Genomic DNA, 20,251 nt, shown 5'->3' with positions numbered 1-20,251 from the left:
ATCTTGGAGATTATGAATATTTTATTGTGAGACTCTCAGTTCTGTTAACCTGATTAGGTTCGTTCATAAGTTCTGTCTTGCCTTCTGTAGTAGGTAGTTCTAATGTCAGTTCATTTTTAAAAGCCTTTGCAGTGCTCCTTTGGACGTGTCCATGTATGTATATAGCTCAGGGGTCAGTGTGAGACTTGTGCTGGTTCATGCACAGAATTAGGGGATCCTTTTTGTAGCTCTTTTCTCTCAGTACCACTCTACTTGTCAGCTCATGGGTCCCCTGTCGTGGCCCTGTGATCAGAAAAACCGTTGTTTGTCCTGTGCTGCTGCATCTGTTGTGGCTTCACAACTGGGGCAGCTCTCAGATTCATGCTGGCAGAAAATAGGGGAAAAAAACCCAAATAAGTAGTAAACTGCAGTATGAATTGTTTCTTCCCGTTTTGATTTCCCTCCCTAAACTGTCTGCTTTTGCTTATGTTTTAGAGTCCTCAGGTAGTTGCTTTTTGTATTTTTTCCAGAGTTTTTAGTTGTAATAAGGGGAGAGAATGGCCTTGGTGGGCTTAGTCCATCTTGGACAGTGCCAAAAGTCTCCGTTCTCTCATATTTTTGTTTATTAGACATATCTTTTTCTTTCCACCTTCATTCAAAAAGGATACTCTGTGGTCAGGTATAGAATTCTGAGTATTTATGATATTTTCTTTCAGCACTTTGAAGTTCTTATTCCATTGCTTCTGGCTTCCATCTTTCTGATGAGAAGTCAGCTGTAAGTCTTATTGTTGTTCCTTTGAAGGTGAAATGTTATTTTTTCCGTGGCTGTTGTAAAGATGTTCGTTTTGGCTTTTGTTATTAACAGTTTTACTGTGCTATATACCTAGGTGCGTCTTTCTTCATATTTCTGCTGTTTGGAGTTCACAGGGTTTCTTGGATCTCTGAGTTAATGTCTTATATCGTGATTGGAATATTCTCAGCCATATGTCTCTTTAAAAATTTGTTTTTATTGAGATAAACACAAAGTGCATAAATCTCAAGTGTACAATTTGGTGAATTTTAATGTGTGAAAAATTTTACTAGGGTAATAAATCATCATCTGCATCAAGATACTGAACATTTCTAATACGCTCATGTTCTTTACTAATAAGTAAATACCCCACCTGCCTGTTCTTAGAGGTAGCCAGTATTCTAACTGTTAACGCTATGTTTTAGAATTGCTTGTTGCTGGACTTCATATAAATGGAATCATATAGTATGTAGCCTTTTGCATCTGGTCTGTTGGGTCATTATGTCTGTGAGACTTATCCATATTGTTCTGTGTCTCAGTAGTTAGATTTTAATGCTGTGTATATTCTATAACATGAGTATACCATAATTCATTTATCCATTCTACAGTTGAGAGATATTTGGATTGTGTCTGGTTTTTGGATATTGTGAATGACTACATTTTTTAACATTCTTGTACATGTCTTTTAGTGGACATGTGGACTTATTTCTCTCGAGTATACATAGTAGTGAAATTACGGAATTTTTGAGTTTTTGCACAGGTATATTTTTAGCTCTACCAGCTATTTCCATTGGCTGTTACTTCTTCAAATATTTGTATATGTTAGATGTTCGCATTGCATCTGCATGGCTTCTTTAATCTCTCTTCTGTATTTCCCATCGTTTTTGTCTTTGTTTATTATCTTCATATCACTAATTTTCTCTTCAAATAGGCCTAATCTGTTAAACTCATCCATTGTATTTTTAATTTGGATAATTGATTTTTTAAGTTTATTTCCATTTGGTTGTTTTTCATCGTTTCCATTTCTCTGGTGGTTCTAAATTTCTGAACAGATCAAATACAGTTATTTTAAAGTCTGCTTCTAATAACATATCTGGATTCATTGTAGCTCTCTTTTTGTTATCTGTTTTGTTTTCTATCATAGTCTTTTATTTATTTTTAATTAATTTTTGGCTGTGTTGGGTCTTCGTTGCTGGGCACGGGCTTTCTCTAGTTGCAGCAGATGGGGGCTACTCTTCGTTGTGGTGCACAGGCTTCTCATTGCGGTGGCTTCTTGTTGTGGAGCACGGGCTACAGTAGTGTGGCTTGCAGGCTCTAGAGCACACACTCAGTAATTGTGGCACATGAGCTTAGTTGCTTTGCGGCATGTGGGACCTTCCCAGACCAGGGCTCAAACCTGTGTCCCCTGCATTGGCAGGTGGCTTCTTAAACACTGCGCCACCAGGGAAGTCCCTATCATAGTCTTTCCTTATGCATTCTTAACTTGAGGTACTAGACATTATATGTGAAAATTGTTGAAATAAAGCCATTTTTCTTATGAGAGGCAGGCAACTAGTTGTACTAACAATCCTGGATCACCTTAATTCATTTATGGGAATTGAGATTATATGAAGTTGTGAAGGTTGGATTATTTTAACTTCTTCCCTTACTATAGGGTGTGTCCCTTTGGAGACCCAGTCCAAAGTGCAGGGTGTTTACCAGGGATCCCTTTGTGTATTGGGTCTTGGACTCTTAACTTTTGCCACCCTGTGCTGGGGTTTTCAGACGCTCTGCTCAGCTTCTCAGTGCTGCCTCTGCTTCTTTTGGAGTTGGCACATGCTTCTGGAGAAGAGCTGTTCAGATGCTGCACCCAGTTCTCCATGTGTCTTCATTCTGCTCCTTGGCTCTGTGATTCTTTTCTGCCTTGTTCTCCCATGCCTTCATGTAGGTGTCTTTCATATTTTTGTCTGGTTTTCTTAATTGGCAGGAAGGTTGGTTCACATCACCTATTCTGCCACTACTGGAAACAAAATTCTGACAATAATCATTTTTTAAATGTCTAAACAAATTTATTTTGATTTATTTTATAACTCTTATGTATGAGTCATCAACTTTCACATAAACCCCTCGTCAGGAACACTAAAACTAATTCAAGAGAGTTTATCATGTGTCTTTTGCTCTTAAGTAAACCACCTTAGAATACTGCTAGTTCAGGGAAGCTAGTTCAGGGAAGATTCATTTATCCTTTAAACTGGGGTTTTTTTGTGGACAGAGTTTCAAAATTTTTATTGATTTTTAATTAGCTCCTTTAAGAATAATATTTATAACTGTGTCACATGGATTAGTATCTATGTCTAGAGATGCATATAATGCTGTTGTTCATGTATGGCAGCGTATGACCCCTGGGGACTTTGGGTACTGCTTTGTGTCATCTGAAAGGCTGAGGCTTTGTACCCAGTAGATGCACACATATCTGTTGAATGATAGATGAGTGGGGTTCGATGAACTAATAAAATCAGTTCCGGACATTAAATAAGCAGGAGATGGAAGAGTTAGTTTCAGAATAACCAGATTCCTAACTAAATTCTCTGTGTATGAATTTTTTTTTTCTTTCAAGATCTCTGCACTTGTCCTAAGAGCCCAAGCATCTGAGATCTTACTTGAAGAGTTACAACAGGGGTTTTCCCAGGCAAAGAGGGATGTTCAGGAACAGATGGTAAGTTAACATTTAAATAAACATTAACTATGTTAAATATATTCTATCTTGAAATAATCTTTGATGTGACTTTATCTTCCTGGCCAAAGTGGTTACCATTATGTTCTCCAGAGCCTATAGAACGTTAGTAATGGACAAGATTATGTAAAGACATTATTCTCTTTTTAAACCTACCTCTTGACCAAAAAAATTATCACCTTTAACTTAATTTTTCTTCGATTTGAGAAACCTAAATAAAATAAACTATGGACCAGCATTTAATTTTTAGCTCTAAATACAAGCTAAAAGTTGAAATCTCTCAAAGCCCTAGGAGGTACAGCTTTTGAGCAGTCACTGTGCTTTTCCTGGACAGCTAATATATTTAAAACAACCTCAGTAATTTCATAGGGTTTACGATAACACATGTACCATAACTGCTGTGGCACTGGAAAACTTCCAGAAGGCTGTCAATTTTGAGAGGAACAGGAACAGAGAGCTTCTTAATAAGAGCCGCCTGGAACCTCTGCAGAATTGTTCTCCAGCTTCGGGCCTCTTCCTCAGCAGTCAGGCTCCACTTGCCTTGCTCTTCCTTTTTCTCAAAGTTGGAACCCTGCATCTGATGGCCCTTCATAAACTATAGCAGAGTTGGTCCTGCTGGGGTGATCCTACAGAGTTGCCTCTTGTCCAGCTCTTGCAGGGTTGACAGAAAAAACAAACTCCAAGTTGTATGGTAATGGTTTGTTTTTGATTGGCATTGGGTCAGTATCTGAATGGCCTTTGAGCTGATCCCTAAATACTAGCCCTGGTCTCTTGAGAAACATCTCACTCTAATCAATGACCAGAGAGAGTTTCATATCTTTTCATTAATTAGAGAATATGAAATAATAATTGTTGATCTCAAGGACACTGTTAAATGCTGACAAAGTTTCATAGTGTTTAGCCTCCTTACAATCCCCGTCCCCTCTCATCTTCCTTCTCATCTTTTAAAACTCACCTGCTTTTGCAAACATTTTTCAAGTTGATTCCACTTAAAATGAACATATTGCAGGTGACATTGAAGAATTGTTGAAATTAAGGTTGAGGTCTTGTGAACTTTAATATCTTACCATTTTCTTGAAATTACCTTTAAATGTTCTTACACTGAGAAAGATAAACTCAATTTCTTAGGCCCCTTCAAAGAAGAGTAGCTATGGTAGTGGTTGGGATCTTAATATTTCCCCCGAACTATTTATTTTGAAAAATTTCAAACTTAGAGTTGTTTATGGAGTGAACATTCATAAAATCTTCACTTAGGTTTTGCCACATTTTTACTGCTTGCAATTGTTTCTCAGTCTCTCTCTTTCATATATGTGTATGTTATATTACGTATGTATTTGTTTATTTTTCTGAGCCATTTGGAAATAAGTTGTAGACATAATGACACTCCTAGATATTTCAGTATGTATGTCCTAACAACAAAGACGTTTTCCTGCATAATCACAATACTGTTACTGTATGCTTAGAATGTAACCATTGACCCTGAAAGTCCTTGATTGCTTTTGAGTGGAGGTTTTACTTTTTGATCAAGGAACTAGTCAAGGATCACGTATTGTATTTTGTTGTCATGTCACTTTAGTCTCCTTTAATCTAGAACAGTCACCCACTTTTTGATTTTGGCTTTTATGACATTAACATTTTTGAAGCGTCCAGACCATTTACCTTGTAGAATGCATTTGTCTGATTATTTCCACATGGTTCAAGTTAGACATTTTGGCAAGAATACTACATGGATGAAATGATTCAATGGAAAGTTCATAACAAGAGGCATGTTATGATGGGTGGTTCCATTGTTGGTGATGTTAAGTTTGATCACTTGGTTAAGGCGATCACAGTCGTTTTAGAATGACTACATTAATATTGCTGCCAACAGCAAACTTACTAAGTGAAGTTCAGCATTTCTTTGTTGGCCCTCCATATCCACGGTTTCCACATCTGTGGATACAGAGGGCTGACTGGAAGTGACTTGAGCATCTCAGTTTTTGGTATGGGAGTGTGTCTTGGAACCAGTCCTCTGCAGATACCAAGAGACACCTGTAGTTCTTTTTACCCTTAGAATGTTATGCCAGGTAAAGGTTTACAGTCTGGGTGCTGTGTTCAAAATTTACTTGAAATGATTTTTCTCTCTGTGGTTGTGTTATCAATTTGATACAAACAGAAACAAATGGAGCTATGTATTACATTTTTGGATTTTCTTCTTTTTTGATTGACTTTTTTGTTTTTTGAACGTGCAACATTGTTCATAAGTCAGAACTATAAAAGTATATAAACACTCAGAAGTTTCACTTCCATTCCCTGTCCCTTTCACCCTCTTCCCACCAACTCCTATACATGATCATTTAAATTTATTTTTGGTTTATCCTTGTTTTTCTCTTTACAAAAATAAACAAATATAAACATATTCTTCTTTCCCTTCTTTTATATCCAAAACGTCGTGGGATGCTAATATTTTGTTGTAAATGGGTTGAAAGTGAGCATAAAGCAACAATTGATTCTGGTCTGAAATAAGTAAGAGCCAGCAGAATTAACCAAAACTTATGCATGACCTTGCCTGCCTACCAGCAGTCTATTTGTCCTTCAGGATGCAGCAGTCACCTTTTGTGGGAAATGTTCTTGAACCCTCTCCACTAATTAGGTACCCTTTGTCCTTTTATCACTGCTGTACCCATTGTCTGTTACAGCACTCGTAGTATGGTTGGGTAATTTTTGGTTTACTTATCTTTCCCTCCACTGTACCATGTGCTTCTCTAGGGCAAAGTCTATCTTTTATCCCTGTATTCTCCATGGGCAGCAAATCGCCTAGTGTAGAGTAGTAGCTGCTGAACAAATGTTGGATGTGGAGTAATCTACACTTATGTATATGTTCAATGGTTAGTAGTAAAAATTAGCAGAAATACTTTTGCAGAATTTTATCTTATACTCAAATTAGCTGGACTTTTATATTGATATAAATTCATATGAAATACCTAAAATTGTTGTAAACATCAGCAAGTGGAAGAAGGAACGTGTTCCATTTTAAGTATGAGCCGCTCAAATCTCCTGCATTTCCTAAGCATAAAGCCTCTTGATGGCGTCTAATATTTGGGGTCCTTGGGCCATTCATAGTGATCCTGAGCTTGAACATATGTATATGTAATGAAAGATGAAGATACTGCTTTTTGTTTATCCCTGCCTCCTGTGGAACGCATGCTGTGAGGAAATAGGAGTTGTCTTGGAGTACACACTTTTTTTGATATAAGTCTTGATTACGTTCACCTCTTCCATTGAGCTAGAGATGCTGGTCCTAGGGATATGGGGGAAGAAATTCATTACTTTTAAGCTGTTGGTAGAAACAGTGGAGAATAAGCTCAGATACTTGCTTCATTTCCTGTCCCCCTGAATATATGTAAGGGCTGTAAACCAATAAATCTCTGAGCTGCTTTTTTTAAGTCTTACAGAGCTTTATTATGTACTGTCCATCCTCAGACCTTATTTCATTTGGCCTTTGTTTTTCTCTGGTGCAGTTATCAGCAGATAGGATTTACCTTTCTGGCTGTGATTAGTATCTTTTTCTATTTTAGGCAGTGCTGATGCAGTCACGGGAACAGGTTTCAGAAGAGCTGGTGAGGTTACAGAAAGACAATGACAGTCTTCAGGGAAAGCATAGCTTGCATGTGTCATTACAACAAGCAGAAGACTTCATTCTCCCAGACACTATAGAGGTAACTTATTTTCTGTAAGATCAAAAATGTAAACAAGTACATTTTCTGAAATGGCTACAAATTCTTTTTAAAAAAGTCTACAAATAACAAATGCTGGAGAGGGTGTGGAGAAAAGGGAACCCTCCTACATTGTTGTTGGGAATGTAAGTTGGTGCAGTCACTATGGAAAACAATATAGAGGTTCCCCAGAAAACTAAATAGAGTTGCCTTATGATCCAGCAGTCCCACTCCTGGGCATATATCCAGACAAAACTATAATTCAAAAAGATACATGCACCCCTATGTTCATAGCAGCACTATTCATAATAGCCAAGACATGGAAACAACCCAAATGTCCCTCAGCAGATGATTGGGGGCTTCTCTGGTGGTGCAATGGTTAAGAATCCACCTGCCAATGCAGGGAAGGTGGGTTCAATCCCCAGTCTGGGAAAACCTGCATGCCGTGGACCACCTAAGCCCATGTGCCACAACTACTGAGCCTGCGTGCCACAACTACTGAAGCCTGTGCACCACAACTACTGAAGCCTGCACGCTCTAGGACCCGTGTGCCACAACTACTGAGCCTGTGTGCTGCAACTACTGAAGCCCGCGTGCCTAAAGCCCGTGCTCCACAACAAGAGAAGCCACCGCAATGAGAAGACCACGCACCATGACAACGAGTAGCCCCCGCTCACCACAACTAGAGAAAGCCTGTGTGCAGCAACGAAGACCCAATGCAGCCCCCCCCCCAAAAAAAGATGAATGGATAAAGAAGGTGTGGTACATAATATACAATGGAATACTACTCAGCCATAAAAAAGAACAAAATAATGCCATTTGCAGCAACATGGATGCAACTAGATTATCATACTCAGTGAAGTTAAGTCAGAAAGAGAAATTCCATATGATATCACTTATATATGGAATCTAAATATGACACAAATTTATGAAACAGACTCACAGACATAGGGAACAGAATTGTGGTTGCCAAGGGGGAGGGAGGGTGGCGGAGGGATGGACTGGGAGTTTGGGGTTAGTAGATGCAAACTGTTGCATATAGAATGGATAAACAACAAGGACCTACTGTATAGCACAGGGAACTATATTCAGTATCTTGAGATTAACCATAATGGAAAAGAATGTATGTTTATATATGTATAACTGAGTCACTTTGCTGTACAGCATATATTAACACAATATTGTAAATCAGCTATACTTCAATTTGAGTGAAGTAAGTCAGAAAGAGAAAAACAAATACTTATGCTAACGCATATATATGGAATCCAAAAAAATGGTACTGATGAACCTAGTGGCAGGGCAGGAATAAAGACACAGATGTAGAGAACGGACTTGAGGACACGGTGGGAAGGGGAAGCTGGGACGAAGTGAGAGATTAGCACTGACATATATACACTACCAAATGTAAAATGGATGGCTAGTGGGAAGCATAAGGAGATCAGCTCCATGCTTTGTGACGACCTAGAGGGGTGGGATAGGGAGGGTGGGAGGGAGGCTCAGGAGGAAGGGGATATGGGAATATATGTATATACATAGAGCTGATTTCACTTTGTTGTATAGCAGAAACTAACACAACAGTGTAAAGCAATTATACTCCAATAAAGATGAAGAAAAAAAAAAGGATTCCCTGGCGGTCCAGTGGTTAGGACTCTGTACTTTCACTGCTGAGGGCTCAGGTTCAATCCCTGGTCAGGGAACTAAGACCCCTGCAAGCCACGTGACGTGGCAAGCAAACAAACAAATACATACATACATACATACAGGCTTTATTGGGATGTAATTCACATACCAAATAATTCAGCCATTTAAAGTGTACAATACAGTGGTTTTTAATATATTCTCAGATGTGTAGCCCTCACCACAGTATTTTCATCACCTCAAAGACAAACCCCTTACCTTTTATTCAGCCCTTCCTCCCCAAGGCTTAAGCAACTACTAATCTTTCTGTGTATAGGTTGTCCTGTCTTTCTTTCCTATGAATGGAATCATACAATTTGTGGTCTTTTGTGTCTGGCTTCTTTCACATATCTTAGTGTTTTCAATGTTCATCCATGTCATACCATGTATAAGTACTACTTTGATTTTTATGACCAAAAAATTATACTCCACTATATGGATATTTTGTTTATCCATTTGTCTGTTGTTAGATATTTGGGTTGTTTCCACTTTGGACTATGAATAATGTTGCTATAAACATTCATGTATAGGTTTTGGTGTGGACATATGTTTTCATTTCTCTTGGGTAGAAACCTAGGAGTGGACTTGCTGGGTCATATGAGAACCCTGTTTTATCATTTGAGGATTTCTCCACAACCTCACTAACACTCATCGTTATCTCACATTGTGATTATAGCTATCCTGGTGGGTGTGAAATGGTATCTTATTGTACTCTTGATTTGCATCTCCCTAATGGTTAATGATATTGAGCATCTTTTCATGTGTTTATTGGCCATTTTTATATCTTCCTTGGAGAAACGTCTATTTCATGTCCCCTGCATCGGCAGGCGGACTCTCAACCACTGCGCCACCAGGGAAGCCCTGCTTACTCTTAAATTGGGTTATTTGCTTTTTATTTCTTTGAGTTATAAGAGTTCTTTATACTAGATACAAGTCCCTTATCAGGTAGATGATTTACAGATATTTTCTCCCATTCTGTGGATTGTCTTTTTCATTTTTTTTTCTTTTTCATTTTCTTGATGGTGTCCTTTGAAGCACAAAAGTTTTTAATTTTGATGAAGTCCAGTTTATTTTTTTCTTCTGTTGCTCATGCTTTCAGTGTCATATCTAAGAATCCTTTGCCAAATCGAAGGTCTGTAGTATTCTTGTAGGACCAGATTGAGAGTGCACCAGAAATTAAATATTTGAAGGGGGTCACCATGCTGGCTCCTTGTGATATCTGTTTTTCTATATAGCACTTAGGGCACAGCACACTCAGCCTCCTTCTGTCTACCAATAATTTTTATGGCATTTGCTCACTTCCATTCTTTTGTGGTTGGGAGAATCAGGGCTGCAAACCCAGACATTTCCTGAGACATTCATAAGTATCTCCTTAACTTTTTCCAGACTTTATATTCATACGTTTTTGTTTTTTTTTTAATATATTTATCTTTGGCCGCGTTGGGTCTTTGTTGCTGTGCGCGGGCTTTCTCTAGTTGCGGCAAGTGGGGGCTACTCCTCGTTGCAGTGCATGGTCTTATTGTGGTGGCTTCTCTTGTTGCGGAGCATGGGCTCTAGGCACACGGGCTTCAGTAGTTGTGGCACGTGGGCTCAGTAGTTGTGGCTTGCGGGCTCTAGAGCTCTCAGGCTCAGTAGTTGTGGCTCACAGGCTTAGTTACTCAGCGGCATGTGGGATCTTCATGGACCAGGGCTCGAATCTGTGTCCCCTGCATTGGCAGGCGGATCTTAACCACTGCACCACCAGGGAAGTCCCTCATACATTTTAAAACCTTTCAACATCATGAAAAGTATCATCTTAGGCTAAACCCAAGTAAACACTACAAACAGTATAGGCAAAGATGAGATTTCATAGAACAACTCTCAAAACGAAATAGAAAATACATTTCCTGTAAGATCCTTCTGTTCTTTTTTTTTTTAAAGAAATTTATAATTGTTAAATTTTTAAAAGTCAGACATTACAGAGATTTATAGTTTTGTAAGTAACAGTTTTTCCTAATCCTGCCCTGAAGATTCAACCCCTACTGTTTGGACCTCGTTTTTTTTTCCCATATAGATTTTAACATGACTCTTTGTTTTTATTTGCTCATTTACACAGGCTCCGTTGCCTACCCTGCCATTAGCTCCTTGCTCTCCCTCTCCTTTCCCTGCCCTCCCCCAGCTTGTGGTCTCAGCTCAGGTTACTGACACTCTGGAGAGCTCTCTCTCCTTTCTGAACTGGTGACTGATCTCATCAAGGAGAAAGTGTTGGGGACCTGTCTATTTTTGCTGTCAGCATACCACTTCCCACCTCTGTTAAACTTTTCACTTGGCAGGAAAGGTTCCTCTCTTCCATGTTCTATAAGGACTTTTTGTACCTAGATTTAAAAAAAATTCCACGAATCCTTGAAGGTTATAACCAGTCTAGCCTGTAAACCTTGATTCTGTAATAAATCTTATGAAATTTTTCTTGATACAGTTTTTCAAGAAAAACTGCCTTTTTTTCCCTGCTGTTCTTTAATTTATATATACATTTGGTAGTTAATCTAAGAATCCCAGTTTTTACTTTAGAGTTGCTTTAGGATATAATTGGGAGGATATTTGCAGGGGTGGGTGGAGGAGGAATTTTAAAAGAAGACAACAACAATTTAGGGAAAAAATAAAATAAGATTTAAACTGAATTTATTACAGAAAAACAGCTGATCGCCTTAGAAAGCCTCTCTTTGCCATACCTGCCTCTGGCCTAACAGTACTTTGCTTTTGTGGTAGGTGTTCAACAAGTGTGTGTTTGAATGAATAAGTAAGTACATTTTGTCCTCTTGGAGTTCATACTTGCTTCTGAGTTTCAGTCTTTTTGGTCCTCATTCACTAACTCCCTTCAAATTTAAGCAGGTAATAGTGGAAGTGTCTAAGCTATTCATAGTGAATCCCACATTGTAAGTCACTTCAAATTTTAATTTTTCGATTTATGAAACAGTTTTGAGGGAAAAATATGTAGTTCACCGTACACATTTTCTAGTTAGTAATGTTATTTCTTTAACATACTGAATAATAACATGGCATAACACCTGCCCCTTGAAGCCAAGAGTGGGTTGGAGTTCAAAGTCCTAAATTTTGAACCGTCTAAAACAACATCTGAAATTCTGGTTGCAGAAAATCTTTAGCTTTTTTTGTTTATTTTCTTTCACCCTTATAAACCCAATATCCATTTGTTTCTTGAATCTAGGCGCTCCGGGAGTTGGTATTAAAATACCGTGAGAACATCATTAATGTGCGGACAGCAGCAGATCACGTGGAAGAAAAGCTGAAGGCTGAAATACTTTTCCTGAAAGAGCAGATTCAAGCAGAACAGTGTTTAAAAGAAAACCTCGAAGAAACTCTGCAGCTAGAAATAGAAAACTGCAAGGAAGAAATAGGTGAAGATAAAAGTGATGTAGTTTAGAATTGAAGGCACTAAATAAAACTTTTTCTCTGGTTATAACAGTCTTAGAATGTAGAAAACAAAGTATAGGAAAGAACTAAGTAAGGACTCAGTCCCTTTCTCCAGATGTTGATATATCCAGTGATTAGGAGTTAAAAAAACACCCCAAAACTCATCTTTTTAGGGGCTCTGGTGGCCTCTCTGGCAATTACTAATAGATAGGAAATTCAGGACTTGAACCCAGACACTGGGGAATATGAGTAGATGGGTGGCATTTCCTTGCAGAACTCAGAAGTGTTAACAGACTCCTGCTGGGATTAGCTCCCCCCACCCTGCCCCCGAGCTAGGTGTAGGTATTTGATGCAGAGACAGTTTATGCCTTGGTGTTCTCGTGTGGACTCTCACTTTTCCTGAGCTTGATTATGATGCTGATTGGTTGGGGATAATTTTGAGAAAGGGATGTTGGTCCCTCACCCCCATTCTGCCCACTGTGTTCAGTACAGCATTTGACTTTCATTGCATGAGATTGAGCTTATGGGGGAAAGGGGTGTTTTAAGAAAAAATTTAAATGCAAAATAATAAATGCTAACATGTCTCCTCCTTTTTTCCTCCTAGCTTCCATTTCTAGCCTAAAAGCTGAATTAGAAAGAATAAAAGTAGAAAAAGGACAGGTGAGTTTCATGAGTTTCAAATTGATTCTGTCAGCAGCCAGTATTTATTTATTGAATCCTACTGTGCTACACTCAAGGAATGAAATATAGTTAGGACATAGTCCCTGCCTTCAAGCAACTCCTGGGAAAAATACAGTGGAATATGGGCGTGATGATGGTAGAGACCATTTAATGAGAGCCTGCTCTGTGTTGACTGGAGGAGGTACAGGGAAGACTAAGATGTGACTCAGCCTGGAGCTTCCACTGTGGTGGAAGGACAGGCAAGCTGTGGTCTTGACATGATAGATACTTAAAAGCTACAAAATACTTAGATACTTAAAGCTACAAAATCTTTTACAAACAGGAGGTGATGTTTTCTAGTTGGCTTAGAGTCTCCTTCTCTTAGACACCATGAACACCTTTTGGTAGATGACCCCATTCAGCTTACTGGCCTCGTTATTCATTGACTCAATGACCTTTGCTGCTGTGCTGCCCTGCCTTGCCACACTCCTGCCTCCACCTTGCCCCACTTCTGACATCTCACTCCAGGCTCATGACCCCTGTCTACCATCTTTCCAGCCCTTAATCCCGTAGGTTCATCTGTCTGAGTACCTCATTCAGACCTTCAGTTCCTTAAACTTTTCCTTTTCTGCTGGTTTTAGCAACTTCTTTCTTTCCTTCTAAGCAGCATCTGACATGGCTTGCCTCTTCAACTAGTCTCCCACTAACTCCTGCAAGCCCCCGATTCCTTGTTCTTGTGCTACCCCCACTTGACACTGCCTGACCCTGGACTCATCCTGGTGCCCACCTTCTGTGCCTCTGCCCCCCGCTGCTGGTCCGCTGGAACGAGGGGCACCGCGCGGGCTTGCTGCCGGGCGCTGCTCAGCAGCCTTTCATTTGCTCTTTTTTCATAGTTTATTTATTTATGGATGGATGGATGGATGGATGGCTGTGTTGGGTCATCGTTTCTGTGCGAGGACTTTCTCTAGTTGCGGTGAGCGGGGGCCACTCTTCATTGCGGTACGCGGGCCTCTCACTGTCGCGGCCTCTCGTTGCGGAGCAAAGGCTCCAGACGCGCAGGCTCAGTAGTTGTGGCTCACGGGTCCAGTTGCTCCGCGGCATGTGGGATCTTCCCAGACCAGGGCTCGAACCTGTGTCCCCTGCATTGGCAGGTAGATTCTCAACCATGTGCCACCAGGGAAGCCCCTCTCCTTTCCATTCCTCACAGTGGACGTTTCAGTCGCCGCTCAGCGCGCCCCCTCGTGACAGCGCGTGGCGGCCTTGTGCCCCCGTCGTTAGCAGGGCCCACCTTCAGCTCCTCGGTCGCATGCTCTCCTGCTTTGCTTCCCAGCCTTCTCGCTTCTTCAGAGGAAAGGGTGACCTGTTCTGACTAGTCTTGTGTCACTGCACATGTGCTTTGACTGGGTCCGTCACATCTTTTCCTGGCATCCTCTCCATCTTCCCCTTCCAGTGTGGGCCTTGAATTCTGCCTCTTTATTTGTCTTTTCCATTATGCATGACCAATCTCAGAGGTCTCCTGGTAAGAGGGGAAAAGTTTCTCTTTGGATTGTACTTCTTTCTACAGCTACCAGTCCTTCTTCCTTTTATACCCAGAGTTCTTGAAAGAGTCATCTCCACTGCCTGACCTCCCAGTCACTCCTCAGCCCACTACAGTCAGGCTTTGGCTCCCACTGTGCTGTCAGGTTACACTGGCAAAGTCGCCAGCGTTCCAACGTGTCCCACCTTTCCCACTCCCTCTGCCACTGTTTGGGTTGACTTCAGTGCTCACCTGGCTCATTGTAACAGCCTAACTTCTTTCCCTGCCTCCAAAATTGATCCCCTTCAAATTTCATTTTCATATTGAAACCAAGGTGATTATAAACTTGACTGTGAGCAGTCTGGTTTAAAACCCTTCAGTAGTTCCCTTTATCTATAGCCCAGCTGGGATCTCCTGCCTCACCACTGCCTCTCCAGCCTCAGCCTCCAGGGCCCCAGAACTCTGTGCTGTAATGTAGCAAGAGCTCACCTCAGTTCTTTAACTCATTTTTTTATACGTCAACTCCCTCTTTTTGGAGTATCTCCCTCCACCTCCCCCTTCCCACCCTTTAAGGGTCAGATGTCATCTCTTCAAGGAAGCCCTTCCCAACTTTTCTGGCAGAATTAAGTGCTTCTTCATCCATGTTCACATGGCATAGTTAACTTACATGTCTGTCTCTCCTGATTTTTCCATCCCCAGGCCTTAGAACATAGGAGGTGCCTAATAAATGTTTAATTAGAGAAAGAGTAGGTCTTGAAGAATCAATAGAAGATCCACAGATATCAAAGGGTAAGAAGAGCATTCCAAGCATAGCCAGTATCCAGGGCCTAGGAGGATGCGAGCTTGGGTGCATTTCTCCAGGCTGCAGGCTCCTCCAGGCAGATGTGCTGTGACCTGTAGGGAGTTTCTGTGTGTTTCAGCTTTTCCCTTTTTCACAGTTGGAGTCCACATTAAGAGAGAAGTCTCAACAGCTTGAGAGCCTTCAGGAGATGAAGATCACTTTGGAAGAACAGTTAAAGAAAGAAACTGCTGCTAAGGTGACATTTTTGTTGGTAGTTTCGTAGAAAAGCAGTGTGAAGAACGTAGAATCACACCTTCACTGTTTAAAAAACAAAGCCTTGCTGCTTTGAAATAGTGGCACCTTCTGAAAGTTGGCAAGACTCTCCGCTTGCAGAAAGAAAATGGAACGACTTCATCTCAGAGTTGGGTCAGATGTGCACACTGCCAGCTCCGGAGGTCTGTGCCACAGGCTTAACTGGCTTTTTAGGCGTTGAGCTAAAGGCCATGAACCAAACTTGGCACTGCCATAGCCAGAAGCATTGCTTTGGAAGTGCCATTCCATTCGATTGATTTATGAAATATTGTACTGAACCATATTTGCTGCCTAAATTCTGATTAGTCCTGTTAGAATAAAAATGCATGGGGCTAACTGTGGGGGAAGTTTGGTTTTGGTGGGCTGTGATCTAACCTTTAAGTGTAAAAACGTTGTGTATGTGTTATTTAATAGATCTCTGTTTTTAGAAAGGCTCCCGCACAGGGGGTCCTCCTGAAGAGTTTCCCTGTAAGGAAGACTGGGGGATAGCTGGGGCTGCCTAAGGCATATTCATTGAGAATTTTCCTGGCAGATGCTTGACTGTTGTGGTTGTCAGAGGAAATCCCTAAAGATCCTGTCCTGTTGCTATGACAGCTACTGATCTTACAGCAGCTGCTTTTTGATGATTAATCATTGTCACCAGGCTGCTGGGGGTGAGGGGTGGAGCGCGGCACTTTCATTCATTTTTAATTTGGCTCTCATACTCAGTTCCTTTTAGGACCTAGAACAAGTACCTTAGGCAGTGTGCACCCTTGCCCTGTAAAGATAGAGTCAAAGGGAGACTAACAGGATACAGGAATATGATGGGCACCCACCTTTCCTCTCTAGTAGTAGGAAACGACAAGTGCCTAGATCTCCTGAGTGATTTGACGTATGGCTCTCCAGCATTAATCCTCATTCAAAACTTGTATTTTTTTAGGTTACTGTTGAACAACTAATGTTTGAAGAGAAGAACAAAGCTCAGAGGTTGCAGACAGAACTAGATGTCAGTGAACAAGTCCAGAGAGATTTTGTAAAGCTTTCTCAGACCCTTCAGGTGAGGCATTTGGGGAACCCCCGGACAGAACGCTGAGGAGGCACTTTTGGGGTTCTTGGTACCCAGGAGAATTTGCTAATACCTGACTGGCCCACTGACAATAGCTAGAGGATTGGAAATTATGGCTGCCCCTGCCCCAGCTCCAAATGCCGGCCTGGTCATTTAAGCTGGAAACCCTTTTCCTCTTCCTTGCTGGCCCTTAAGGGTAAAATATAAAGTCCTTAGCGTAGCATGTAAGACTCTTCCCAGCCAGGCCTATCCCTACGTTTTGTCCATCTCTCTGCCTTACATTTTATATTCTATGTTCTAATTTTTAAAAACTACTTGTGGTTCCTTGCCCACAGCTTGTGTTCCCTCTGAGAGCATGGCCCCCTTGCTCCTTTCTTCCAGGGCCCTGCTTAGCTTTGTCCTCCCTGTGGAACCCTCTCTAGGTCCCCAAGCTGGTATAGTGACATTTAGTATATTGTGCTAAAACTCTATATAAGCTTGATCTTTTCCCCCAACTGAACTGTGGGTTCTCAGAGGTCAAGGATCAGGTCTCATTCATCTCCATGGCCCCAGCACCTTATACTGGGTCTGTTACACGGCGGCTTTTTGGGGGAATTGTTTTTTTGGATTTAATTGTTCTTGCTGCCTCTTTTCTTTGAAGTGAGTAGTTTCTGTTGAGTTAATCTCCATTTCAGCTAAACCAGTCAGAGTGAACCAGAAGGTCTAGGCAGGAGCCGTCTGCACTTACCTCGCTGCATTATTTCTCTAGGTGCAGTTAGAGCGGATCCGGCAAGCAGACTCCTTGGAGAGAATCCGGGCAATTCTGAACGATACCAAACTGACAGACATTAACCAGCTCCCTGAGACATGACACCCTCATGGCAGGACTCTAGCCTGCACTTTGGGTTTTTAACTCATCTTTAGAGCAACATTAATTATTATTTAACTCTTAACTGAAGAAGAAGTCACACACAGAAAAAGGAAGACTGGAGAAATGCTTAATTCTAGTGGGGAGACTGTGCAGCACGGAGCAGCAAACAGCCAGGGTAATTTGCAGTAAAAAAAGACCTTTCAACTGGGAACGCTAGCCAGACTCCAGACCTGATTCCAGGGAGTGTGGGATCAGATTTGGTGATGGAGGAAGTGCTGTTTCCTTGCCTGCTTTAGTCAACATTTCCCTGCCCTTCAGCACCGTCCCAGTAGTGTTTGAAATGGCATTTCCTGTTCATAGCTGTTGCAAGAGAGAATTTGTTTCTGTTGTCTTGAGTTCATCAGTAACAGTATTCAGCTAGCAGACAGAGGTGGAGTATGCCGTATGAATATTTTATATTAAAATATGAAGTTTGAGAGCAGCCCACTGGCTAGTGACTGTATTTCCTAGCTCAGTGTATTTTTTTTTTTAACCATTTTATCTTGCATTGGAGGACCTTAAATGCTACTGAAACTTGCCTGAGAACCATAAGACGGTGGCAGACAACCAATTCAGTGGAATTGGAACTGAATTAATTATGAGGACTTGCAAACTTGGCTGGGGCTATTGGAAGTTGAGGTTACAGGAAAAGCACAAGAAACTGTTTGGAAGCACTTTTCCTGCTACCTGGGTAAGTTGCGTGGACTCACAGGTACCAGGGTCAAGGTGAACTGGCACCGTCTACTCTTCTGAAAACTGTTTTAGTTTAGTTATTGGATCAGTGGAAAAAATATTAATAAAACAAGCTATGTCTGACAACATCTAGTACAAATTCATAAGTCTGCTGCTTATTTTATTTTCAACTCGAGTCAGTGGGCCTGAGTACATACTTGTTTCAAAAGTGTCAAATACAAAAGTGGTGATAACTGGGTTTGGCAGATACCTATTTTGTATTTTTCTTTTATATTTTAGACCTGGAGCGTGATAATGCTTGTGGTGAAGTTGGGGAAAACCCAGTTAGTTGATCAGTCTGGAAATCTGCTTTGTCATTTCTATGAGATTAGATTCCTTTCCTGTGTGGATAAAGTTTCAGTGAACAGGTTGTCTTTGCCGTAGCCTTATGAAGTGTTGCAGAAAGCACAGGATGGATTTATATTCACTGTTTACCTGCAGTACTGTTAGCCAATGGAAGACTACACCGTTTAATTCATCATACAGATGGTTCAAAAGTAAAACTGTTGTTTTCAAATTTTTGTGATTGATTGGTGTTGTGTAACGGCAGAGTACTTGAAGGAACCATATGGAAATTAAGTGGATTGAGTAGATTGTTTGGCTCACATAAAGCTACAACTTTAATTGTTATAAATGAAGTCATAATGGACTAGCCCTAAAGATCTTTATTTCTGTCTTCCATAGGACAGGACAAGGTAAGGCCTACATACCTCATTCCTTGGGCTATTGCTGTAGTCTTACATTCATGATTATGAATTTTGAAAGTAAACACTAATTATGGAAATAGTGCTGTAGGCTTGCATGCATGAAACATTATTTTCATTGGTCTAAAGTCCCTTTGTATAAAGTACTACTGTTTCCTTTAAAGGAAACATGTATCCTCATTGAGTTACAGGGAATTTTATTAATTCCAAAAATGCAATCACTTTAAATTATATTAGTGTCAGACTAGTCCCTTGGATAAACTCCAAGCTGATTTGTTTCAGATTATTAAAATTGGCACCATAAATCAAGATGGATAATTCATAACCTTCCTGAACGAACTGAACTACAACTCCCAGGGAACTGCTTGGCTGAGACTGGGTACCTTGCTGATGCTGATGTTTTTCTCCATAAGATGGTACTGGGCCAATAAAACTCATGATTAGGAAACTGTTAGCAGTCTCTACAGTGGCAGATGCAAATTGCTGTAACCCAGTTTTTTGAGAAAAATACGCTAGAAAAACTCAAACTGAGACTAGGTTTTGTTAACAGTCTCTACTTCTGGTATGAAACACTTCTTTAAACTGGGTTTTCTTTATAAGTGGGAAACTGATTTAGAAGGTAGTATTTAGCCCTTCGAGACAAAAGAAAAGGTCAGCTGGGTTTCACGAGTGTTCCTGTGCTTGCATTCAGTCTGTGTACACATGTTCCCATGCATGTCTAACCTGATTTACCTCTTACCTGTAACCTACCTTACCATGTGGCTTTTAATTGGCAGTCACTCAGCCATTTCTAGGCAGGTACGGTATTACCTTTCAGAACTCATTGGCAGGTATAAAAATATTACCTAATGCTAAAAGACAAAATCATATACTGTATACCAAGCTGTTTGTTTCTCCATTTGAGATCCTACATGTGCACCTCATACCCACTCAGTGACATGTATTGGGACACAGAGCGCAGCCGAACTCAGCTCTGAAAGGAAATACTGCCTGTCGAGGAAGTGAGCCAGCAGTGGCCTTGCAATTGTGGATACCGAGTTCTGCTGTGAGCAGATTTCAGGTATAACCATTTGTTAACTGTACTGAAGGCGTGTCCTTAAGAAGAAAGTGTTCAAATTAAAAAAGCTGCTGTCTAGTATACTGTGTGGCCTTTTCCTTTGAGTTCTAGGGTTCTGTCCCTCTTCAGAGTCATGTTTCTGGTACTGCTACGTTAAAATGCAGCTTTTATTCTTGTTCAAATATCAAGAAAACTCAGTAGCGTTCACGGAGGTCTGCAGTGTGCAGCTGAAAGTCTTGGGCGCTTTTTTTTCCTTTTAAATCCTAGGCCCTTGCTGAATACAATCATATACT

The 20,251-nt window shown here is 40.7% G+C and overlaps 1 protein-coding gene across 1 annotated transcript in view; it reads left to right on the top strand.

Moving 5' to 3' along the window:
- The window catches only part of RABEP1 (rabaptin, RAB GTPase binding effector protein 1), a 79,540-nt gene extending 59,501 nt beyond the window's left edge, over positions 1–20,039 (top strand). The window contains exons 12-18 of the mRNA XM_024736178.1: positions 3,366–3,464; positions 7,040–7,180; positions 12,057–12,246; positions 12,867–12,922; positions 15,377–15,475; positions 16,451–16,567; positions 17,325–20,039. Of these exons, the coding sequence (XP_024591946.1) occupies positions 3,366–3,464; positions 7,040–7,180; positions 12,057–12,246; positions 12,867–12,922; positions 15,377–15,475; positions 16,451–16,567; positions 17,325–17,426 (804 nt within the window). The 3' untranslated portion in view covers positions 17,427–20,039. The remainder of the gene's footprint in view (positions 1–3,365; positions 3,465–7,039; positions 7,181–12,056; positions 12,247–12,866; positions 12,923–15,376; positions 15,476–16,450; positions 16,568–17,324) is intronic.
- Positions 20,040–20,251: the final 212 nt, after the last annotated feature.

This window comes from Neophocaena asiaeorientalis, unplaced genomic scaffold (assembly GCF_003031525.2).
Source record: "Neophocaena asiaeorientalis asiaeorientalis breed wild unplaced genomic scaffold, Neophocaena_asiaeorientalis_V1.1 scaffold129, whole genome shotgun sequence".
Taxonomy (NCBI): domain Eukaryota; kingdom Metazoa; phylum Chordata; class Mammalia; order Artiodactyla; family Phocoenidae; genus Neophocaena; species Neophocaena asiaeorientalis.
The sequence above is the reverse complement of the archived record's forward strand: the minus strand, read 5'-3'. Positions and strand labels throughout refer to the sequence as shown.